At 38.6% G+C, this 26,808-nt stretch overlaps 1 protein-coding gene across 1 annotated transcript in view; it reads left to right on the top strand.

The window, feature by feature from the left end:
* The window catches only part of LOC113831379 (synaptotagmin-10), a 46,095-nt gene extending 20,656 nt beyond the window's left edge, over positions 1-25,439 (top strand). Inside the window, exons 3-6 of the mRNA XM_035438817.1 lie at positions 11,364-11,484; positions 12,904-13,075; positions 16,010-16,139; positions 19,874-25,439. Of these exons, the coding sequence (XP_035294708.1) occupies positions 11,364-11,484; positions 12,904-13,075; positions 16,010-16,139; positions 19,874-19,945 (495 nt within the window). The 3' untranslated portion in view covers positions 19,946-25,439. The remainder of the gene's footprint in view (positions 1-11,363; positions 11,485-12,903; positions 13,076-16,009; positions 16,140-19,873) is intronic.
* The last annotated feature ends 1,369 nt before the right edge of the window (positions 25,440-26,808 follow it).

Raw genomic sequence — 26,808 nt, 5'->3', positions numbered from 1 at the left:
AAATTACCACACAGAGTCATATTATAAATTATAAATGCTTGGCCAATAACTCAGGCTTATTACTAACTAGCTCTTACATTTTAAATTAACTCATATTCCTTATTTACATTCTGCTATGTGGTGGTACCTTTATTAACATAGCACGTTCATCTCCTGTTCCTTCTGTATCTGGTTGGTGACTCCTCTCACTCCTACTGCCCTTCTTCCTCCCAGCATCCTCTTAGTCTGGATTTCCTGCCTAACCTCCTCCTGCCCAGCTGTAGTCCAGTCAGCTCTTTATTAGCCAATAAGAGCAATGCATATTCATAGTGTACAAAAAGATGGTTCCAAGCAGCCTCCTTGTTACCTTCCTTAATAGTCATCATTTTCCAACTATGTACTTAGAGTATTGTCACAGTGAACACTTAACTAAGTTAGTGTGTACATGGACTAAATGAGTTAAAGATACTCCTTGGAAGAAAATTTATGGAATGTCAAGTATTAGACTTTCCAATGGGTTTTCAAATAGTTTTTTCCCAGAGATACAAGAGTTTCTAAAGGGCTAAGAAGGGAACTCATACACAATACTGCAGAGAGTAACAACCATGAGGGAATTTTCAGATGCCCCTCATTTCAAGCACTTTACAGAAAAGTAACCACAGCAATAGTGCATAGTTCCCTACTTAAGTAGAATATACAAAATACACTTCCTTGTCTTGATGGCACAGGTCATCATTTAGTGTTCATTTTTGTTTATACTTCTAATAAAATGCTAAGAATATAAACTGCTCTGTATTCAGAGCTGTTTTACCTTATTCATTACCATATTCAGAATGACTCTAGATTATTGTTTTTAGAATATTTGCTTCTTTTTATCCACATTGTGTCTTTATAGGTACCTTTTTATTTCTTGATAGCTATGTTTATTTCTGCTACTAAATGTCTCCTTAGATTTCAAGTGAGTTTTCACCTGTTGTAGATTGGCATGGCAGATAAGCATCCTTGTTAGAATTTTCTCTAAAATAGTAATAAGTATTTGACAAGCAGTTGTAGTCTCCTCAGGGACAACTCTAATGTACATTTCCTGTATTTATGCTGAATGTTTAAAGCCCTTTCAACTTGACCCAGGGCTACCTACTGTGCACCACATTGTAGGGCTTAAATGGGGCTTTCTAAGACACAGTGGTACTGGGGAGACTAATAAGAGACAGCAATTGGAATTCCATCTGCAAATTGCGGTGGTCTAGCAACATAGGAGTGCTAAGGGCACTGGGCTCAGTTAGGGCATGCTGCAGCTCAGATCATTGCAGCTGCATACGCAGGTCTGCTTTATGACACCTATGTGTGGGACCTTGCTTAAGGCCACAGGACTGTTCACCTTCATTAGATTCATCTCTCAAGACTGTGGCCTTGGTTGTCTCCTAGATAACTGTGCCTTTTATTCATTCATGTCTCTGCTTCTTGAATGAAAAAATAACCTTTCTCGGGGAATTCAACTTCTGTGACATTATTGTACAAATGCACCACATCCGTTTTTACCTCTTCGTTCATCCATTTGCCCTCAGAATGCCCCACCATATGGAGTTTAAATGTTTAAGCAGAACCTTATGACATAGACATGAAGTCTACTAGGTAGTGACTCAGAGCCTCTAGAAGATGCACATTGACTGTGTGTTTTGCTTTCTGCAACTCCACTGGGTGCTTTGAGCAATTCACCAGTTTCACATCTGTGTTTACCTGTCAATAACAGTTAGTCATGGAAAGAATCTTTGGAAGATGAGATTCACTGGCCAATAAGTAGAAAAATTAATAGATTGTATGATGAAAGAAAGAATATGATTAGTTAGAGGTGTGACTGATTATTCATTAAACTGTTGAGATGATTCTGGTTTTGTATTTTTATTATTTATTTTTCAAATATATTTGTATTAGTCATGGTCGCCTAGAGAAAAAGAGCTGGTAGAACAGATATATAGACACACACACACAGATATATATATATATATATATATATATATATATATATATATGTATATACATATATATATGTTCATATTTATGTATAATGAACATATATATAGGATTTATTAGTGGTTTACAGGTTATTATTCAACTATTTCAATGATATTTGCCTGGATTTGGTCATTGTAGTTCCTCATTCATTTTAATCACAAGACATGGTAAGCACCAAGAAATACCAAAGGGTCTCCTGTATACTATAAAAAATCTTTCTTACCTCTATTGTGGAGAAGCAACGCAATTTCCCCTTGGTAATCTAGACCAATCACCACTTATAACACTCTTATCCCCTTATCAGCCTGTTGGTTTAAGGACATCAGAAGCCCAAAGTAATCAGGGAGAAGTTCAGGCTTCCAGTTCAATGTTTGTTGTGTTTCCTGGAAGAAGTGCTCCCTGATCTGGAACCAAAACTTCTAGGCCAGAAAAGCTTAAGCATGTGGGAACAGGAAGCAAATTTTTTTTTCTAGTGAATCAGTAGGGGTGGATAGTGAGTGGAATGGCTTCCTTTTTCACCCCTTGATTTCTGTGCTCATGGAATCCTGGCTATGGGAGAAACCATACCATATACTGGATGCTGATTCAAAGCATATGCTATCTTCTGGAGAACCCTGCCCCCCAGGCTCCTGCCACCTAATTGACCCTGTAACTATATCTTCAAAAGGCCACTCCATTGTTATGTCAGGCTATCTACTTTGGGATGACAGGGAACATGATAATACCAGTGGATTCTGTGATCAAGGGCCCACTGTCACATTTCTTTGTCTGTGAAGTGAGTTCCTTGGTCAGAAGCAATACTGTGTAGAATACCATGACAGTGGGTAAGGTATTCTCTAAGTCCACAAATGGTAGTTTGGGCAGGAAAGGCAAATCCGTACCAAAATAAGTATCTACTCCAGTAAGGACAAAGTGTTGTCCTTTTCACAGAGGACAGGTCCAGTGTAGTCAACCTGCCACTAAGTCCTGCTTCCTGTTCCCACATGTGTAAGTTCTTCTGGCCTAGAAGTTTAGGTTCCAGGTCAGGGAGCACTCCTGCCACCCTGGGGAAGGGTACCATATCAGAGCCTCAGTGTTGGTCTCTGCTGTTGGCCTATCTGGCACTCAGCAGCAGCTGTAACTGGGTCAGCCTTGGTGAGTGACAGTCAATGTTGTCAAGTCCATGTGTAATCCCCATCACTGCCACCATGGTCACTTTGTTCATGGGTCTGTTATGCAATGATAGGGGTGGCTAAGAAAAGAGGCTGATTATCCTCAGAACAGGTCATGCTATCTACTTGATTACTGAACTTCTCCTCAGCTGACATCACCTTTTGATGAGCATTTACATGGGACACAAAAATCTTCACATTCTTCACTCATTTGGAGAGATCTACCCATCTATTTCTTCCCCAGATGTCTTTCTCAGCAATTTTCCAATCATGGCCTTTGCAAGTCCCTGACCATCCAGCTAACCCATTGGTTACAGCTAATGAATAAATGAACAATCACATATCTTACCATTCCTTCTTCCAGACAAAATGTAAGACCATCTGCACCGCCCAAAATTCTGCCCATTGTGAAGATTTCCCTTTGATAATGTCATTCAGGCTTGTCCCAGAAGGGGGTTATAATGCTACAGCTGTCCACTTCTGGGTGATTCCTGCATAATATGCAGAACCATTGGTAAACCATGCCATCTTCTTCTCTTCCTTAGACAAATGATCACGTGGAATACCCCATGAGGCTACAGATGCATGCTTGGAAATAAGACAGCATTATAACAGAAGTAGAAACCATAAGCATTTGGTGAACTTCTTCATGTCACTTGCTTGTCACTTTAGAACCTTCTTAGGCCGGATCACATATGTACCACTTCCATTTGATAATGGATTGCTGTTGTGTATGTCCTACTTTATGGTTTGGTAGGTCAGATAACACCCAGCCTATGATGGACAACTCATGATAGCCTCGTGGTACCTTGGTGGTCTATTGTCAAACATTCAGTTTCAACCAAGGCCCAATAGCTGGGCAAGAGCTGTCTCTAAAAGAGAGAATATCTGTTTGCAGATGATAGTAGAGTATTGCTCCAAAATCCCAAGGATCTCCTCTGATTCACCTATAGGGCCTGCCAAAGGCTGCAGACAGAATCCCTATCTGCCACTGACACCTCAAGTACTATAGGTACTGCTAGATCATGTGGTCCAAGTGGTAGAGCAGCCTGCACAGCAGCCTAGACCTGTTGAAGAGCCTTCTCCTGTTCTAGGCCCCACTCAAGGCTAGCAGCTTTACAAGTCACATGAGGCATAGTAACACACTCAAGTGAGAGATGCGTCATCTGGTATGGCAGCTGCAATTGGAGTCACTACTTCATTAGTGATTTGATTGTCAACTGTCATTTTCCATAATTCATCTGTCTTTTGCACTGGCCAGATAGGAAAGTTAAAGGGAAATGTGATGGGAACTACCACCCCTGCATATTTCAAGTCCTTGATGGTTGCAAGTTTCTGCAATTCCTTCCTGGATGTGGTATTGTCTTTGATTCACTATTTTCCCTGGTAAAGGCAACTCCAGTGGCTTCCATTAGGCCTTTTCAACCATAATAGCCCTAAATCCACAGGTCAGGGAATCAATCTGGGAATTACGCCAACTTCTAAGTGTATCTTTCCCAATTACACATTCTAGAATTGGAGAAATAACTGCAGGATTGTTTCAGAGAATCACCGGACCTATTGTGATTCGGACTTCAGCCAAAACACCATTATTCACCTGACCTCCATGAGCCCCTTCTTTAACTGGAGGGCTTCGATGCTTCCTTGATTCTCCAGGAGTCAGTGTCAATTCTGAACCATTATCTAACAGATTCCAGGACATCTGAATGGGTGGGAAGACTTCTATTTCAACAATGGCTGTCTCCCGGTGGAAAACCAAGAATCCAGTAGTTGCTCATTCCTCTAGGATGAATGTTTCCAGTGGTCTTCAGACTCCCCAAGAAGGCTCTAATACCAATAAAGAAATGAACTTTCCAGAGAGAGTGAGGACAAGCCAGCACAGAACAAAAGCTTCCATCTTCCATGTCCTTTTGTATAGGCTGCCACCAAAGGTGTGGTCCAGATTAAAGGTAGATTTTTCTACCTCAAAAGATACAGATTTAGGGTGGGTCTTCCCACTTCAAGTAATTCAGTTATTATCAAGAAATGTCCCTACACAGATGTGTCCAGCTGCTGAAATTTTAGTTAATTCCAGATGAGTCAAGTGATTAACCAAGAATAGCCATCACACTGCTTGTTCTTTGACAATTTCATACATACATGTATACGGTGTATTTTGATCATATCTTCATATCTTCCCCTGAACACTTCCCCTTCCCCACCCCACCCCTTTCCAGCAGTCCTCTCCATCTCCCATCTCTTTTTCATTTTTTCTTTTTACTGAAGATAGTGTTTTATTTTTTTCTCACATAACATATCCTAATTACAGTTCTCTTTAAAGATTTTTTACCACCTCTTCCAAGATGGTCACAGAGGCTTTGGAGCAAGGTATATGATACAGATGTTTCATTTAGGACTGGCCCTTTACACTCAATTATTCTTTGTATTTTGACCAGTTATGGGCTTTTGTAGTAACCTCTGTCCACTACAATAAGAAGTTTCTCCGATGAGGGGCAAGAACCACACTACTCTATGGCATAGGGACAAGTAGAGTGCCTCTAGACTCTTATATTATGTTCACTGAACAAAATATAGTAGTAGGTTCTCCCCTTGGGACTACAACCCCTCCAGCCAGGGACGACAGTACAGTAGGCTTTAAATTTAATTTTAAAAAGTATGTTGATTATCCCCATGACTTCATGCCACTATGTCACCTAAGGGTGTATCTTGTCATTGTGGTTTCCAGGGTTCACAGCTGGATAAGACAGTTCTTTTTTATTTTTAGTTACTCATATTTACATAGCCATCCTCCCCATTCCCTCGCCCTACCATCCTCCCATGTTCCCCACCCAACCCACCCCAACCTACCCCCCCGACCCCTCCCCAGGGACAGTGAGGCCCTCCACCAAGGACCTTCAAAGTCTGTCATATTGTTTGGGGGAGGGCCTAGGCCTGCCTTGCTGTATCTGGGCTGCAATCGTATCCCTCCATAGGGAATGGACTCCCAAAGTCCATTTGTGCTCTAGGGATAAAGACTGGCTCCATTGTTAGAGGACCCATAGACTGTCTTGGACTCCTATCTGGTACCCACATTTAGAGGGTTTGGTTTGGTCCATTGCTGTTTCCCCAACTTTATGACTAGGGTCTCCATTCTATCAGTAGGTCAGGTCAACTGTTTCTGCAGGTCTCTCCATCCCCTTCTTGGCTACTTTGTTCAACCCTCCTCCCTCTCCACAACTGAATTCCAGTAGTATGGTTCAGTGGTTAGCTGTGGGTGTCTGTCTCTGCTTTGAACAGCAACTGGATGAAGATTCTCCTTTCTCTCCCTGCCCCAGGGCTCCAATTTGGTCATGGGTTCTTGACCCCATCCCCTTCTTCGAGGGACTATTTTTCTCCCTGAAGTCTTCACAGCATCTTCCTGCCATACCATCCTGAATGCCCCTAATCATGTCTGTTCATTTTTAAGACTCATTTCATTTTAACTACCCCTTACCTCATAACCCTCCATCCTCATCTGTCCAGTCCTCTCCTTGTTTGCATCTTTCTGCATCCAATTTACCATCTCCTCTCCTTCATTTTATATATGTGCTACTTAATCTATGTGCTACCACCCACTTCCTTTAAGGCAAGACACGTCTAGACCTTTCAACTGTATTCTAGTGTCCTGGTTTTAAGAGGAACTCCAAATTAAACACCCACAATTAAAGAGTCAGATCTAGGAACTAAATAGAAGAAAGTGCATAAGTGTTTTTTTTTTCCCCTGAGGGTAGTTTATCCCATTAAGTATAATTTTTGTTTCATTTTTCTTTATAGCTGAACAAAATTCCTGTGTGTATATTTTCCACATTTCCATTCTCCATTCATCTGGACAACTGGACTGATTCCATTTCCTATAGATGGTGAATAGAGCGGCAATGAGCATGGATGTGCTAGAATAAAAAGCTCTGTATTGCGATATAGAGTCATTTTGGGTATAAACCAAGTACTGATACAGCTGGGTCACATGGCAGATTGACTCACAGTCTTTGGGGAAATCTCCAGGTTGATTTCCAAAGTGACTGTAATAGTTTGTATCCCCCACTAACAGTGTATAAAGTTCTTCTTTCCTCATGTCCTTGCCACCATTTGCTATTATTTAGTATCCTTGCATGAGATATAATCTTAGACTGCATTCCCCTGATAACTAAGAACACTGAATACATTTTGAGTGCTTCCTAACCATTTGCAATTTTCCTAGTGAGAACTTCATGCTCAGTTCATAATCCCATTTTTCAGTTGGGTTGTTCACTTTGAATTTACTTTTGTGAAGTTCTTGTATATTCTAATATTAATCCTGTATCGTGTGTGTGTGTGTGTGTGTGTGTGTGTGTGTGTAGTTGGAAAAGATTCTCTCCCATTCTATTCACTTCCTTAACAGTTTCCTTTGCTGTTGAGAAGCTTTTTAGTTTGATGAGGTTCCATGTGTCAAGCTTTGGTCTTATTTCCCATGTTACTAGAATCCTGTTTAGAAAATCATTACCTATATTTAAATTGCAATCAAGGCTACTGTGACCTCACAACTAGACCCTTCCATGGGTGAAAATGAAAAATTTTGTTCAAACTGCCAGGGCTATCTCATGGGATTCAGAGAGAGTAGAAAATGGTGGGGAGATTCTTGACAGTTAAATTCTTGCAGCAGGAGGTAGGCAAGTTAGCTGGAACAGCCTAGGAACTAGCACGGGGCTTTGATCCATTGAAGGCTTTGAGTCAAAAGAAAACTAGATGCCCATTCTGGAGGTATTTGACTGTAGGGGACAGATAAGGGAAGTAATGACTTTTCCTGACAAATAGAAACCCATTTTTCAAGGTTTCTGAAGCAGGCTTGTTTGGGCAGCAATCCATCTGTTTACCTGCCGAGAGTCCAGTATAAGCCAAGCCCAGACTGTCATTTCAGATATTTCCAGTAGCACTGTCATTTTGGGGGGTTGGAAGCCCACTTTGAACCTAGCATATATATTGTTCGCCCTACTTTTAACAGTTCAGAAGTATCTGGACTTTATAAGATCTTTAATTCATTTACAGAATTAAGTTTTGTGCAGGGCAAGATAATATGATTGCAGTGTCATTCTAATACATGTTAAATGCCCAGATTTCTAGCACCATTCATTGAAGATGGTATCTGTACTTTAATGTATATTTTTGGATTCCTTGTAAAAAAAAATCAGTAGTCACAATTATTTGTACATATACCTGGTTCCTCTAGACTATTTCATTGACCTATGTGTATTTTTGTGCCAGTGTCATACTGCTTTTATTACTTGGGGTCTGTGCATGTAACTTAAAATCAGGTATAGTGATGCATCCTACAATATTATTTTTGCAAATGATTGCTTTAGCTATCTTTGGTCTTTTTTTGCATCCATATGTATGTTAAAGGGTGTGTGTGTGTGTGTGTGTGTGTGTGTGTGTGTGTGTGTGTGTGTTCATGCTTTATATATCTGTATAAAATATAGCAACCATGGATAAGAGAAAAACACATATCTGTCTTTCTGACAGTGGCTTAATTTGGTTGACACAATTATCTTCAGTTGTCTCTACTTTCCTACACATAACATAACTTTGTTCTTATTTATGGCTAAAAAGAATGCCACTGTGCATATGCCCCACATTTTCTTTATACATTTCTCTGTTGTTGGACACCTGTATTAGTTCTGTATGTTAGCTATTGTGAATAGTGCTGAAGTACACATTGATGTGCAGTGTCTCTGTGATACGTTGACTTAGAGTTTAGGGTAAATACCCAGGAGTAGTACATCTCAGTCACTGGTAGAACTGTATTTAATTTTATGAGAAACCACCATAGTGGTTGCCATAGTGACTGGACTAGTTTACATCCCCACCAGCGTTCATTCACATGTGTTAATGCAGGTGCCCATGTGCTGCGGTGCATGTATGGAGATCAGAGGACAACCTTGGGTGGTGGCCTTGCCTTCCACCCTGGGACAGGGTCTCTTGTTTACATCTGTGTATAGAATAGCTGTCCTGTAAATTCCCAGGTGTTCTACTCTGTCTCCACCTCTTGTCATTGTCAGAGGATTAAGATGACAAATGCATACCATTATGCCCAACTTTCCATGGTTCTATGGATCTGAACTCAAAATTTTATGCTTTTCTGGCAAGTGCTTTACCCACTAAGGTATCATCTTGGCTCTTAATTTGCATTTCTCTGATGGCTTGTGAAGTTGAGCCTATTTTTATATGTATGCTGACCATTTATCTTTTGGGAGCCATCTGCTTGTTTTATTAGCCTAGTTACTGATTGGGTTGTTTGCTTTATTATTTAGTTTTTGTATTCTTTGTATATTCTAGATATTAATCCCCCATCTGATATGCAAGTAGCAGACTCCTCCCATTCTTACATGCTGTGTCTTCACTTGATTGTTTCTTCTGCTGTGCTGAAAGATTTTGATATGATGAGGTCTCATTTGTCCACTTTAAGCCTTATTTCCCAAGTGACCGGATTTCTATTCAGGAAATTGTCCCAATGCTAATATCTTGAAATGTTTTTCCCCAACCATTTTCTCTAACAGTTTCTGAGTTTACAGTCTTTGATCTGCTTGGATTTGATTATATACAGGATAAGAAATAGGGATTTATTTTATCCTGCTGTATGTGCTCATCCAGTTTTTTCTCAGCATACCATTAGTTAAAGAGGCTGTCTTCTTTTCCACTGTGTATCATTGACATCATGTGGCTGTTGCTGTGGGGTTTTATCTGGGTCCTTTATTCTACTCACTGATCTCACTCTGTGTTTGTACCAGTGCTGTGTTTATTTTGTTGATATGGCTTATAGCATAACTTAAAAATCAGCGTTGTTTTACCTCCTGAATTATTCTTTTTGCTCCAAATTGCTTTCACTATCTGGGATCTTTGTAGCCACCATTGTACTAAATAGGGGGAAAATCTTCAAGCATTTCCACTAAAATCAGAAACAAGACAAGGCCATCTCCTTTTTTTCTCCTATTCAGTATTGTGCTTGAAAGCCTTAGGTCTAGTGGGCAGTAAGACAAGAGAAGGAGAGAAACAGGAAGAAAAGAATGCCAAGTATTCCTGTTTGCAGATTCTGTGATTCTGACATGAGACCCTGAAGACTCTGAGAAAGCTAAACGATTTCAGGACAGTGACAGGATATAAACTAACAGACAGGTTAATAGCCTTCCTATATACCAGTAAGAAACATGCTGAGAAAAAGATCAAGGAAGTACTCCCATTTAAAGGGGCTGTGGGGAGGGAATAAGCACAACCAAGGAAGGAAAGACCTTGGCAATTAACCTTTAACACAGACACAAAGACAAAGACAGGAATAAAAGAAAAAGTCAAACAACTGAACAGAGAGATGGTTAAGTTCCAACAGCAGTACCTTCAACAGCAGAGGCAAGTGCCACAGGACAGGGTTGGCACATTGGAGATGAAGTAGTAGGATCCAATCAAATGTGAGTTTACATATAGGGCTTTTCAGTGTGTTGCCCAATGGAAGACACACAGAAAGGAAGCTCTTCACAGTCACAATAAGAGAGTTGTGAATCAAGAACTTTCCAGACATCACATTGGAGCTTATAGTCATCCTATCTCCCCGCCCCTCGTGTGTGTGTGTGTGTGTGTGTGTGTGTGTGTGTGTGTGTGTGTGTGTGTGTGTGTGTAAAATTTGCTTTTCATTTCATAAATTATCAGTTTGATATGTAAAGCTAAATTTATGGAGTGAGAAATGAGTTTTAGACACCCATTCAATGCTGGTGGGAGATATTGGCTTGAACAGTCACAGTAGATCCCAAAAGAGTCAGTAATAGATAACATGTTTTGTCAGTAGTGTAGAGAAGACCTGCTCTGGCTTGGTTGGATGCAGATGTAGGAGGAAATGAAAACTCATTTCCTAGTAGGTGCCTACTAGGTTTGGCTTCAGCCTCTGAGTAAGTCATACTGTCATTTGTTCCCGATGACAAATTTAAGACTAAGGTGGTCAGTGGGTGGAATCAGCAGTCTGGTTCTGTCTGCTAATTACAGATGGTAAGTGAGCAACTGGGATATACTCTTTTTACTAACTCCATTCATAAAAACCTTGTTACAATGTATCTGAATCCTCAATGAAATTATTGAAATTTTGTAGCATTCTAATAATGTGAGCTTTTTACACTTATCTTCCATTTCATTTTGCTTTCACTGTTTATTGTTTGAAATTGCTAACATTACCAATTGCCAATCTAGGAAAGCATAGACCTGGGCGAAATCATGTTTTCCCTTTGCTATTTGCCAACTGCTGGGCGTATGACTTTGACCGTGATCAAGTGCAGAAATCTGAAGGCAATGGACATTACTGGGTCATCGGGTGAGTACCCAGCATAGTCAATGGCACACTCCTACATAAATAATTTTACATATCTAAAACCGTGTGACTTTTAATTATTTCTCTGCTATGGGATAAAACAAAAGCAGAGAAATTACAACTCAAAATGTTACAACTCACCTTCTTGGATATTAAAATTATGAAATCTTTGAAAACTATCAATAGATTGACTTTAAACTTTGGTTTTGTCTTTATTCCTTCCTTTCTTCCTTTCTTTCCCAATCTAGTCTATCTAAATGCCTAATTTACTTCATTCTCCCAAGCTTCCAGCTAGTCTATTTATAAGGGACAGTCCTTAGACTTTCAGCTGTGAATCAAGTCCATACAAAGACATTTAAATTGAATCTATTTCCTTGACTTGTCTACAGAGATCAAATGTAAGCTCACCATTTGTGCTTACATTCTTGACTGCTTCCCAGTAACAATTTGGAACGTCACCGGAAACTACAAGAAACAAACAAAAACAGTATGTCAAGAAACTCTCGAGGGAAATTTCTCTTGTAGGAAATTTGACAAAGGAGTGAAACACACGGTGCTTCCTTCTCCCTTCCTTTTTATGGTTTTGAACATAAACTTATGTTGCAGTGTTTGTCTGGAGAATTATGAAGCAACGTAAACCAGCAGATGGCAAAGGAGGGGACCAATTATTAGGGAGGCTTTTATGTGTATACCACTGAGATCTTAATCTGGGGACTATATCATGAGCTACCTATTTCTTTTTAAAAGTTTGCAAAATATGGTGTGAAGAAAGAGGTAGAAGAAATTTATTTTGGTGAAAACCATTGGGTCAACATATACCGTTGAACATCAACAGGGCACCCTCATAAGTGTCTGTGTTTGAGACTATTGTCTCGTTCTACCTCACAGTGGGCATATGCATCAGCCAAGGAGCACTGGTCTTCTGAAAAGCAAAGAATGTCATCAGAGATAAAATGGGGGACCAGAGGGCAACAAGGCCTCATTCCCTTATTAAGAAACTGTCACTCATTCAAAGAATGTCTCCCTTAGAATAGTCTCTTCCAAGTGTTAAAAAGAAAAGTATGTGGGCAGGCAGGTTAGATATTAACATCTCCTCTTACATGAAGCAGTATGTTCATAATTCCCACATGAAAATAACTTTTGTTCCTTGAAATATACAGATACATGTTTCTAGAGCTTAAAATGTACATACTTGCTCAACAAATTAAAATCTGATCCTATGGAAGTAAAAGTTATGACTATAGGAATAGACAAAAAGTAAGATCAAGAATCTGTTGTCCCAAAGTAAGTTAATTAACTTTAAGATGATTCATGCTGAAGGGCTCACACACACTTTCTTAGTTAGTAAAAATGAAACACAGTGTTTTGTGCAGAGCAAAACTGGATGTTTTAACTTTAATGAAGCTACCTCCCTTCTCACAGATCCTTATGTTAAAGTGTCTTTGATGTGTGAGGGCCGAAGACTTAAAAAACGGAAAACAACCACAAAGAAAAATACTCTCAATCCTGTGTACAATGAAGCAATTATCTTCGACATCCCTCCAGAGAATGTGGACCAGGTCAGCCTGTGCATTGCGGTCATGGATTATGACAGGTGGGTGGAGGCTGCTGGCCCTGATGCAAACCTTCAAGTTGTCATAGCCAGATCACATCTGCTTTTCAGGTTACTCACTGTTACAGCAGATCAAACTTCAACAATGGCGCAACAATTCATGAGAATCTGCAGTTATAGTTTTGCTTTGGTTTCACCTCCAAAGCAGTATTTCTTAACATCTACCTGCAGCTGAAGAAAGAGTGAGTCTAGAAGTAGCCATGAAGTTCACGACACACAAAAGAACTATTCAGAAGTCTTTCTTCAGATTAACCAATACTGCAACCCAGAATTGACTTAACTAGAGGGGCTACCATTAAAGGATAGCAGTGCTCACCTCAGCTCTAGAATGAACTGGCTTTGAGAACCAGCATGTCTTTTGGATTCACTTTCTCCACTGGGAAGCTGTTAGCATGCTGTAGAACATGGGTGGTGATGGGATTAGAAGATGCATAGCAGGCTGTTCAATGCTTTTATACTTTGCTTTGTTGATAACTCTACCACTTGTGTAGAACATGAATATAAAATGCCTAAGAGAATACACACTGAACTATGAGGAGTGGTAGTAATTTGCCATTCAGTGTCTCAAAGCCAGCCCCTAAAAATAAAAATAAATAAATAATGATTTTTCTGACCTATTTGAGTTTATATTAAAGGAAAAACACCTGTGATTACTTTTCATTGGTAGAAAAATCTTGAATTATCACATACTTCAAACATTAAAAATGTTATAAATGTTTCAATAATAGCCCTATTTTGCTTTAGCACTACCTCTTATTGACCTCTATAAGCAGTGAATTTGGGTGGATACAGCCGAGCATGTTGTCAACACAATGTTAAGAAAATAGATCTTAATACCACATAAATCAGGAAGACAAATATCTCCAAATATCCCTGCTGAGAAACTTCATATTGAGATGAATTTACATAGGAGAAGACCAGAAAAACATACTGGAGCATTCCTAAAATCTCACCCAAAGGCTCCTCAGAGATGCCTATCAAAGTGACTCTACAGAAAGTCTTTCAGATTCTTTCAAATTACACTCTGTTTCAAGAAATAGCTTATGAAGAAAGTTATGATGACAGAGACATGTAACCTTAACACTCAGCAGGCTCATATCAGTTGTATAGTGAGTCTAGGGGCAGCCTGGGCTACATGAGACCTGGTCTCAAAAAGATTTTTAAAAAAAAAAGACCCAGCTTGTCAGGTGTTGCCTTGCCTCAACTGATGGGATCCAGCTTCTGCCATTGACTCTTGGGAACTCTTCAGGGCATCCAGTTTGTTTATGAAATGAGATGATAGTAATGTTCCCCAGAGTCAGGCCGTGAGCTTGGGATTGATTGTGTCATTAAACTCAAAATACTTAGACATAGTGGACTCTCAAAAATATTAGTTAACCCCAGTCCCAGTGGACACATCTACAGAACACCTAAGGCTCAGGGAACATTGCAGAAGAGCAGGTAGAAAGATCACAAGAGCCAGAGGGTCAGGAGCTTGCTGTGAGACTGTGTCTCCTAGTAATGTCAAAAGCTACACTCATGGAATATCAGCAACATGACTGCCTAAATGTGTGACTACACCAACAGGCATGCCAAAGTGGATGAGCCTATGAGGCTCCAACCCTACAAAAAGAACTATAGGTGACTGAGGAAAGCCGAGAGCAGAAAAGGTGGTCTTCCCCCAGGAAGAGCACACCAGTAAGTTGTTCAGTGTCGACTGTTTGGCCCTGGAAACATACATACAAGTAATATTCTACAGACTGAAGGGTTTACCTTTAGGAATATAGGTATGTCTGAACATATACCTATATGCATACAATAGCAATTAATGAAAGAAGAGGTCATGAATGTGAAGCAGGCTGGAGACTGTTTGGAGGGGAAAAGGGAGATATGGTGTAATTATATTTTAATATCAAAAATAAAAAATAAAGATAAATATTAGCCATCATTTTATTGGTTGCAGTGAAAACAGAGCATAAATAGAAAATAGTAATGTCAAACAGGATGCTTGGTTATGCAATGATAAAGTAGGACTAAACATAACCCTGCCCCACTTAATTACATTGCCAGCAATAGCATGCTTACTCGTACAATTTTGAGTCAGTTAAATAGAGACTATTACACAAGAAAGTGAGCACTGTCCTCTTGGCATACAGTCAGAACACCATTACAAAACAAGCCTTGTGAAAGCAGCATTGCAAAAGTGAGGAGTTTGCTGGTGTCCCCCATGCACACGTTTTCATTGCCAACATTGCAGAGAGTTGAATAGGTTTGTCACTTTTTTATATAAATTCATTTTGTATGTTGATGTTATCTAGTTAATTATCTTGAGTCTTTGTTTGTTTGTTTGTTTGTTTGTTTGTTTTGAGAAAGATACTCTATACCCCAGCTGGTCTCAAAACTTTCTCTGTAGGTAACTTGAACTTCTGATCCTCCTGCCTTCACCTCTCAGCCATGCCCCACACCTGGCCTAGTTAATTTTTATTTAGGGATTTTCATTTAATCAAAACTGGTACACATCAAAAACTGGTACACAACAATCCCTTCTCTGTTAGGGAATATGTTCCATCATGCTCCATAGATAATGGAAACCAAAGACAGTAGTGAGCCCCATGTATTCTGTTCTTCCTACATGTACAGATCTTCATAAAGCCTACTTTATCAAATGTGTACAAAAAGAGATTACCAACAATGAATAATAAAATAGGATAATTATAGCAATATACTGTATAAAGCACTATTTAATAATGATATGTTATTTCTAGAACTTTTCATTTGATATTTTCAGACAGTGATTGTCCATGGATCACTGAAAGTACAGAAAGTAAAATGTAGGTCCGTAGAATCTATGCTTTTGATGATGTGTTTAAAAAATGTACTGAAATGTACATTACTTTGAATTATAACAGTGAAAGTATGATATTCCACAAATCCTAGGGTGGGACACAATGAGGTCATTGGCGTGTGTCGAACTGGACTAGACGCTGAGGGTCTTGGGCGAGACCACTGGAATGAAATGCTGGCCTACCACCGAAAACCGATCACACACTGGCATCCCTTGCTGGAGGTAAGGATGGGATATTGCATCTTCCCTCATTTATATTGCCATCATTTAAATATTTCTTATCTGCTAACTTTGATTTGACATTTCACTTATTCACCTTTCCAAAACTGTTCTTGCTTTTGTTTCAGTCTCTAACATCATCTATTCAAAGTTCTGTGTGCCTTGAGGGATTTTTTAAAAACCACTAGATGTCTGTCTGAGGCTTCTTGTTCAGTTAGCCTGTGAAAGGAGCATATTGTTTCTTTTGCATAGCCTTAGGCTTACATCAGTGACCAGGGGCCATTGTCTTAAGTTCATTACTCAGTGGGAACTGAGCTCTGGTTCTGCTTCTCTGTGGAAAAAGCCACTTTACCTAAAGCCCCTTTCCATTTATAAACCCCTCATAAAGCACTGCTGTTAGATACATCTGTGCAAGGGACACAGAGATCCCATCCCATCCAACTCTGGTCAGGAAGAACATACAGAAATTTAAACTGTCAAGGTACCAACTTAGCTGCATTCAAGGGCTGGCCATGCTGGGAGGCTTTTATTGTACAGCGTTGGTGAGTGGCTTGACCAATCTGAGTTTCTGCTCTGCCTATTCAATGGGAGTAACTTATAGTGATGATGGTGAACACAGTGTAGCACAGATTGGCTCAATATGAGATCTTAACAGCTGTGCCCATGCCTGAGTTATGTTAGTAAAGATGAGTACCTGTTTTTGCTTAGAACTTTTAGTCAAAGTTAGTCTACTGGACATATTAAGTATTGCATGGCCGAATCCCTTTCTTTCCAATGATGACAGTTGCTGGAACCCCAAGAACCACATCACAAACTGAGACATAATGTGTTCACAGAAGGATAAAGGACTTTGTGAATTTCCATAAAATTAATACTTAAATAGCCACAAATAAATAAATAATAACAGCCTTTTTGAGGGGTAAGTTGAGGCTTTCTACACTAAGTTTTGATTTTAAAATGGGAGAGACTGTCCACCGTAACTGACTGAATGTATCAGTATGACTGGGTTTCAGTCTCAGCTTAGTTACAAGAATGAGACCATGGCTGTGTTATTCACGACATTTTGTGGAAACTGGGTGAACATGTCATGTTCAGGCCTTGAAAGCAAACTTCCATCACAGATCCTATTTACACATAAATGTCCCAGAACTTTGCTTGACTTCATAATTTAATGTAAATCATAAGACACAGGCACACACATCGACGACACAGATGCAAACACATATACAAACATACACAGACACACATGCAACAGACATGCACAGATACAAAGACCCACAGACACCCGCACATACACAGACCTACATATTTTCAGAGCATATATACACTGACATACACACGTATTTAGTTACTTTCCTATTGCTGTGAAGAGATACCATGACCAAGGCAACTTATAAAAGAAAGCATTTCATTGTGTCTTATGTACAGGGGTTACATTGGCTCTTATGTACAGGGGTTACAATGGGTCTCATGTACAGAGTCTTATGTCAGAGATTTAGTCCATGATTATCACTGTGGGAAGCATGGAGACAAGCAGACAGGTAGGCAAGATGCTGAAGCAGTAGCTAAGAGCTTCCTTCTGATCCATAAGCACACAGCAGAGAGAGACTGGGGTAACCTGGTGTAGGCTTTTTAAACACCAAAGTTGTGACACACCTCCTCCAACAAGGCAGTATCTCCTACTCCTTCCTAAACAGTCAACCCACTTAGAAAGAAACATTCAAATATATGACCCTTTGGGACCCATTTTCATTCAAACCACCACACACCTACATAGACATACATATACACATAGACAGACATAAACACAACACACATGCACACATTCATACACATACATAGATACATAAACACACAAACACACATGCACACACATACACACACACATATACAGATATATAGATAGCTAGGTAGATAGATAGATAGATAGATAGATAGATAGATAGATAGATTAGATAGATAGATAGAGGCATAGACAAATACCTACAAACAGACATATGCACACAGAAATAGACAAACACTGATACACATACACAGACACACACTCATGTATATAGTACATGGATACATACACACATACATAAACACATGCACACAGATATACACATGGGCATAGATATACAGAAACATACAGACACACACATACATATATATATACACATAAATGCAAATACATATATACACAAAAATACATACATGCACACATGCATGCATGCACAATCACAAAGTATGCCCTGAAACTTTCAGCAGTAGAGACAGGTGTATTTTCTGGATAGCTCAACACTTACTAAAGTATATTTTATTTGGTCTCAGTGGAAAGTACTGTCTAAAACACACTTCACTGCTTGTTATATAATTGTGCTCTTTTCCCTGGGTCTCATTCTTGTAGTTTGAAAGGGAGCCTAAGCTCGAGAACATAGAAAGGAAAAAAAAACACTTTGCTACACAGGGAGCCATACTGAATGGAGATATGGACTCTGGTGCTTGTTACTCTGATACCTGATCTTGGAGAAGCTATGTGCCCATCCATGCTAATGCCAATTTCAAGGAGAAGTGAGAACAAATGAGCAAGATTTAAACAAGTATAAAGAAAAGCATATAGCCTGAAGTGTGTATATATATATATATATATATATATATATATATATATATTATATATATAAAGACTTGTAGTTTATATTAAGACCAAGAATAAAAGAACCCTTTTCAGTCCCCTTTCTAGGAACACAGGACATAAAATGGCATCAGGTCACAGACAGTTTTCTAGTAACTGGATCAGGGGCAACTGGTATTTAAAGATGAATGTACTTTCCTCTTTTTCTCATCCCCTATGTCTCCATTCAGTGGACAAACAGATTATATGGACCACAGGCATATGACCAGCCTAAATTTAGCATTACAGAAAAGTTGGTTGGCAGAGGTGAAAGCCTCATTTAGAAAAATCGACTTCAACTTCATTAATCAAACTTCATTAAACTCTTGAAATAGACATGTAAGGGTCATGAGAATTACTTGTCCCTTGGGGTTGCCACCTGGCAAACTGACTTTTTCAGTTTATGAATTCCCCAGATAAAAACCTGTTCCTGCTTCAAAGCAAAGGGAATACAGCCTTTAATTAGTTACAGTTTGTTGCTGTGATAAAACACCAAGACCAAAAGTGACTTCTGGCAGAAAGAGTTCCTTTTTGACTTATTGTTCCAGAGGAATATCCATGTGGTAGAGCAACACAGTGGCGGGAAGCCAGAGAAGGAAGCAGAGACAGCCCATTTTTATCCACACACAGGAAATAGAACAAACCTGAAGAGGGGCACTGAGGCTGTAAATCCTCAAAGCCCACCCAACAAGGCTGTCCCTTCCAAAGGTCCCAGAAGCTTCCCAAACAATCCTCAAATATGTGAGCCTACGGGGACCATTTCTCATCCAAACTAGCATAAGTCTCTGAAGTCTACAACTTCTTATTGCTCATACCCATAAAGTGTGGGATCCTTCTAAAGCCATAAAAGTTGCCATGAGACATTCTGTGTACCTTTTATATTCCAAGCTCTGTGTGTTATAGGAAATATTTGTGTTTTCTCTCTCTGCCTCAGAAGATAAGTTCTGAAGAATGTGGAGGTTATAGAAATCACCTCAAGGATTTACAAATTGTGTGTGAATATCCATAATTAATAGAGAGACACTCTAGTCATTATGTGCTTTTTCTTCATTGGGTCAGATATTATGAAATTCCTATGTTTCAGCTACCAGGTCGGGCAACCAGCTTTGATAGTCAAGGATCCTGCTCTTCTCCAAGGCCACCATCCACACCATAAACCCTCCAAATAAGACCATGTCATAGAAAGACTTAGAACCACAAGCTCATCGTATCAGACACACACACAAACACAGAACATTTGACTTCTTCATTTAAAATATACCCATGATAATGGATAACTTGATGTATAATTTCTTTGTGTTTTACTGCTTGTTTTGTTGTTGTTGTTGTTGTTGTTGTTTTTAACTTTGAGCATATCAATACATTTTACCTGAGTACTAGCAGTCCTTAGTTATAAAAGGTGTTTTATATTCCATGCCATCTATTAGCACTGTGTTTTAATGTTTTAATTCTTTGCTTAAGCAAAGAAATAAGTATTTTGACAAGAGAATCCACATGTGTGTAAAATTAGTTTATGCCTGTGTTGTATGACATAGTAAAATGTGTCATTTCCAACTGTACTCATGGTACTATGTAAACTTTGATGAACATATTTAAATTAATTCTACAGAATGAACTCCTTCAAATTCTAATTAATGTCACTTGTCTGATAATAGTTTTTTCTTCATAATCAGCATTTTTGTCAATGAGGTTTGACCCTCAAGCTTCCTTTTTGGGACACTCGTTTAAGCTGCAAAATGAAGACATTTTGAATATAAATGTACAAAGTGACATTGAGTGGCTGGTAAATGAGGCTACCAGCTAACAATGTCTCCCTGTCAGCATTAGTTCCTACACCTGCTGTACCACTTAGTTGGTAGTTTTAAAACTGCTAGTCATCTATCTTCACCTCAAGTGTTGCGCTGGTTTCCCTAAGTGGCTACAGTCATAACTATGTCTTTCAAGGTTCTCCCATACTGTGCCATGTCTGTTCTGTAACTTGGGGCTGTCATATGGCTCTTACGCTTTTGATGGATCGCACTGAACAGAAACCAAAGGTCCAGCAAAACTCTCAGTGTCGTGGTCCTTTAGATAGACAGGTGATGACTCCACCCACTCAGGAGTGCATCACTAGAGCTGGAGAATCTCCAGGAAAGCTCACCAAAATACAGATGTGTGTTATAAACAGTACAACTTTCACACTTAATAAAAACAAATAACATGCCAAAGGACCAGACAGCCAGTCCTTTAAATAAAAGGCATTGACCTTCAAAGGGATTAATGATCAGACCATTAGAGGTAAAAACTATGCAAATGTTTTTGTTTTTACAAGAGAGAACTTTTTTTGAAATTAAGTCAGCTTTTTATTATCTCATTTGAAGACCCCATTGGAAGGAATCTATATGGAATTGCTCTAACCTTACTTTTGAGGTGTGCATATTTAAAGTTTATTCCACAATGGGTTTTTTAAAGGGAAAAATTTATATTTGGAATTTAAAACAAGTTCATTAGGATGGGAAAGTTTTAGAAAATGAATTTTTTATATTTATAAAATCCCTTATTTCAAATATTAGGAAATATATTTAAAAGTCTTGAAATTTCTCATAAAGATTCAGTTACTGTTAACAAGGATATAAACACGTCTCACATTAATATTTTCAGTGTAAATTCAATTCTGCCTAAAACTTTTGAAAAATGCCTGTGGCAAGCTAATGAAAACATACTGCTAAATTTTTTCTCATTAAAAATCAAAGAAATCTGTCTGAAAACACTTGACTATCCTGTCAAGCCAAAACAAACAAACAAACAAAAATAAACCCTATTCATTACAGAGTGACTCAAGATGACAACTAATCTTGATGTCTTTGTTTTACCGTAAAATACAAGATGCTAAATGGAAATAAAACCTTAGAATCTTAGTGTGGTGACATTTAGGGAGATGATTTATCAGTAGATAGAGCTGTGACATTTCTTTAGTCAGTAAAGTATGCATTTTCACTCAAAATGTTATCTTACAGACTTACTCCTTGCAAAATTACAGCTAATTTCCTAAAGAGAACAGGCTAAACCTCCTGATGAACAAAAGGAAACTGTCAGATAACCCGAATATTTCAAATAGGAAGGCAAGCAGACAATTAGATTGGAAAAAAATACTAAACACAAAATTGCACAAGAATTAAGTCATTTGTTTCTTATGAGAATTGCGTCAAAGCATCTGCTAAACCTATGAAAGACATAAAAGAGAAAATTCACAACTTTCAGCTAATGTGTGAGAGTTCTCTCTCAGAGTCATACACAAAATTCGTAAGAACAGCAGTACATGCTGAGAAAATTTAATCCTTCTCTGTCTTACACAACACCCCCTCATCCTACCCATCCACACACAGAAACTTCTCTCTGCTTGTGAAGTACTGTGAGTTTCTCGGTATTTAAAATACAATTCAGTGTTCTAGATACCCTCCACTAACTTGTGGGATGGCAGGTCGATGCAGCATGAAGCTGCAACTTAAGTATACAATAATCTCCTGATTTCAGGGATGCATTCAGGGACTTACCAATATATGCATCTAGGAAAAAAGATTCAGTGTTGCCTGGTGGGCATGACAGCATGGTTGCTAAGTACACTGAATATGAAAGACAGTATGTGTCTAGTGCACAGTCTTTTCACAAAACCAGCAGCTGATTCCTTTGGAGTTTTGATTTGCTCCTCACTGGGTGTCCTACATTTGATTTTAGTCCAAAGGTCCAGAAATGATTACTGGTTTCTGAATGCATTTTTCTCAACAGTAATTGTTTTCTTTCTCAGGCTACCCTGTGTTGCTGATACTACCCATGTAACACTCACTATATTCATACACAGTCAGTTCAGTAACTAATGTTAGGACAAATGCCAGGAAAGTCATGGGAGGAAGCAGAGCCAATCATGTACCTTTATGTAGTTCTGTGGTGTGTGCACATGCTAGCTACCACAGGGAGCTCACAAAGGATCAATACTGACTCAGGGTTCATATTAGAGCAAATGTATTTGAGCTATTTGGTTGTGATATTTCATTGATATTCACAACTGTGCTTGTTCTCTTGTAGGGTTTATTCTTTTCAAAGTTTCCTGGCTCAATAAAGAACTCTTAAAATTCCATTCCCCAGCCAACTCTACTATCTATAATACAGAATATAATTTATTCCAGAATGAGATGTCCAAGCAGCCAGGGATTATTACAATAAAGGAACATAAAATCATAACGTTGAACACAAATCAATTTCTTTCTACCTCTTCAAAAAGACTACTTACTATTATTCTTGAGCAGAATCTGTCTGATTTTTGTCATAATAGCTGTGATAGTACCAACCAGTTTAATTGCAAGTAGTTAGAAAAACCAGGTTGGTAGGGCCTTGAGAAACCATTCAGTCTCTTTGTTAAAAGTAAAGAAAGTGAGACCTGGTGTCACAACTTGGTCTTATAACAATTACAGTTTTTCTGAGCTGACCTAGTTGGTTTCAATGCTTGTAGTTTTTAGACTAAAAGTGTACTGTTGTCAACAAGTAGATTTTTAAAAACCTGAAAATAAGATAATTTAAAGAAAACACATAGTTAGTGAAAAAGATATTAAAGTAAAGGAAACAAAGATATTGAGATGTTGAAAAGGGGAACTCCTTTGTATTTTAAGTCTTAGTGGGCAATGAATTCTCAAATAATGTTTCAAAACTCCATGACTCATCGTTTAATCATTACTCAGAGACATGGCTCAGGATACAATTTATCTAAACCTGCTGTAAGGACCTAAAATTTAGGAGAAAATGAGTTTAATATTTTACAGTGGAAAAAAGAGCTGATTAAATAAAATGCTATTTCTAAAACATTATCTCCTAGGTATTCTATTAGCTAAGAATTTTCTTTCATTAAAAGATCAATATTTATCCAATAATCTGTCAGTTAAGATTAAGTAACTACTTATCATCTACCACTAACAATTAATCAAAAAGATATGTATTTGAACAGTGGCATTACATATTCATCAAAATGCATTCTCATTTGATCAAAATGCATTTAATTGTATTTCATCAAAATGCAGTTAAATCATTATTTTCCTTTCATCATGTCTATCATGTAACTAAAAGAACTTTGATTTGGTAGTGTAATAGTGCTGTGCTAAAGAGATAAAGAAAAATCATTCAGTTAAGGACCCAGATAAGCCTTAATGATTTACTTAATGAAAACATTTGAATAGTAGAAACTAGTGGCTGAAAAAAAATAAGTAAAAGATGTTTAAGAAAAATAATAGTATTTTGTATGTCTGAGATGATTAAATACATTCCTCCCAGGGTGAACTATTTATGTAAATCCTATTTTTATCTCTATTGTGACAAGAAATATGAATTGCTCTTGATATATTTATATGAAAATATTTTAATCTCAAGCCTACAATAATTTTTGCTGTAGACCATGAGACCCTTTGCAAACAGTGAAATTATGTCTGATTTTTATCACAGAGGGTAAAAGTAAACCATTGTCTTCTGATGTTCTGTTGAGCTGCCTCTACTGTACACAGAATGCCCTACTTACTGAACATGGGATTGTGTTTTAATTATTCAATCGAATGAGGATTTTGTTTCCTGAAAATAATTTACTAGGTATTGGTGCAATTTACAGGTATGAGTAAACACTCACTAAGAATAAGTGTTGATGTTGCAAAGTCAATGCATGAGATTGTTAGATTCAGTGGGGCTTTCCATATTGCTTCCTGTGTGCCTCATCTGAGCATTAAGACAGGAAATTATAACTTTCCATGATTTTCTGAAAACCTTGCACACCCCAAACAACTGCTGTCCCCAAGATTATGTGAAATAACAAAATAACCATTCTCTATAAATACTTTCATTAATATTTGCTGTTTTCTTGTAAAGTGCTTTTAAGCTTTGCATTTAAAGAATGTAGTAGTATCAATGTAAAGATAAAGGAGAAGCTGCATAAAGGAGAAGCCGGTGAAACAACAGTATGTAAAATGTTTGCATTTCTAGCTTGTTCCTTAAACAAAGAGTGCAACACGCAGGTTGTCAACATTAGCTGCTACTAACCCAACAGATCAATGACTGGGTTCACATTCAAATATGGAGAAACCACAGAACACTGTGAATTCAGAATCAAGATAAGTCAAACTAGAAAAGAACTGGCTCCCATGGTAAACGTGGTGTTTTCTCTAACTCCCTTACAAGTCAATAGTCACTGTGTATGCTGATAGGACCTGCTCATGTTTTTCTTCCCACTGAGCCTCAGGCAATTTGAATACATCATAGTTCATCTTTTTTGGATACCTTTAAATCATTGTTCTTAATGTAACTTTTCTAGTGAAGTTTGTGATTTAACGCTTAGCCATTATTTAAGCCAGTATCTTTGACTTCTACATTATAGAATAGAAATTGAAGTCTTGAAATTTGCGTCTCTGACTTTTGTACATTGTGACCAGTCATTTGTGAACCTTGACATCTTACCATCCTATTACTTAGAGCAGATGTTTCTGTAAACCCTCTGAAAGATGTTACACAATGTATTTTGGTATTTTTACTATGTCTTCTTTAGAGTGTATGAACGTATTTGTCAGGATCAGATGAATTATGTAACAAAGAAACCTCAAAGCTGTTATGAAGGAAAGTTCATAATTACTTTTGTAAAAGAAATGGAGATGCACTTGAAATATAATTTTACTGTTTCATATGTATTTTAAAAAGAAATAAAGTGATTATAAATAATTTATGTTACTAAAAAAATTTCTTCTTCCTGATTTAATTTTGCAAGATAAGTGTGAAGCTTTTCTTGATCTTGAATTAAGCATAGTTGCCAGTTGCCTTTAATACTCACTAAAGTGAGGACAGAAAAGCACAGCACTCTTCTGTACCATCATTAAGTGACTCTGTAACAAGGCACATTTTACTCAGAGAAGAATATAACAGGTTGACTGTAGCTGGGACCTAACAGCTGGAACTCTGTGAAAAGTAAAACAATTTGAACTTTGACCCTACTCTAACAGACACAAAAGAAATTAATTCCATGTGTATACCCTCTGCCCTGCTCCCCCAGCCCCACCAACTGATTCCAAGCCGACCCCACAGTATATTTCCCTTTGCAATGGTTTTGGAAAGCCAGCTTCAACCCCTTATCACTGCCTGTCTATTCTCCTTACCTCCAGCCACTTCCTCAAAAACCCAATTCTTGTTTGCTTACCTAGATTTTCCATTTTTGAGGTCCATGGATCTCACTGGGAAGGTGAAATAGAATAGACCTGGGAGCGAGTAGAGATGGAAACATGAGGGATCAAGTGGGGGTTACGGGAAGAATTGAATGGAATTGGGGGACTGGGGGGGGGGTAAGTGTGGAAACCTAGTGTACTGGGAACTCCATGGACTCTACGAGGGTGACCCTAGTGAAGATAATGAAGGATATGAGACCTGAATCGGCCATCTTCTATAACCAGGTAAGGCTTCCAGGGGTGAAACTGGGACACCAACTCAGCCACAAAACCTCAACCAACAATTTGTCCTGCCTGCAGAAGGTACTGGGATAATGGAGGCAGAGAACTTGTGGGAGTGGCCAACCAATGACTGGTTCAACTTGAGGCCCGGGACACAAGCGGGAGCCCATGCCTAACACTACCTAGACAGCCAGGAACCAGAGGCTGGATATCCCAGAGACCTAGGATAGAATCAAACATGACTGGCAAAAAAAAAAGTAAATGAAAAAAAATGACTCCTAATGATATTCTGCTATACGCATAGATCGGTGCCTGGCCCAATTCTCATCAGCAGGGAGTCATCTACTAGCTGCTGGGAGCAGATGCAGGGACCCACAGCCAAACACTAGGCAGAGCCAGGAGAACCCTGAAAAAGTTGGGGAGGAAGGATTGTAGGAGCCAGAAGGGTCATGGACACTATGAGAACATGGCCCACAGAATCAACTAAGTGGGGCTCATAGGGGCTTGCAGAGACTGAACACACAATCAGGGAGCCTGTATAGGTCTAACCTAGGTCCTCTGAATATATGTTATAGGT

This window comes from Cricetulus griseus, chromosome 2, assembly GCF_003668045.3.
Source record: "Cricetulus griseus strain 17A/GY chromosome 2, alternate assembly CriGri-PICRH-1.0, whole genome shotgun sequence".
NCBI lineage: Eukaryota > Metazoa > Chordata > Mammalia > Rodentia > Cricetidae > Cricetulus > Cricetulus griseus.
Note: the sequence above shows the minus strand (reverse complement) of the source record. Positions and strands in the feature narration are given on the sequence as shown.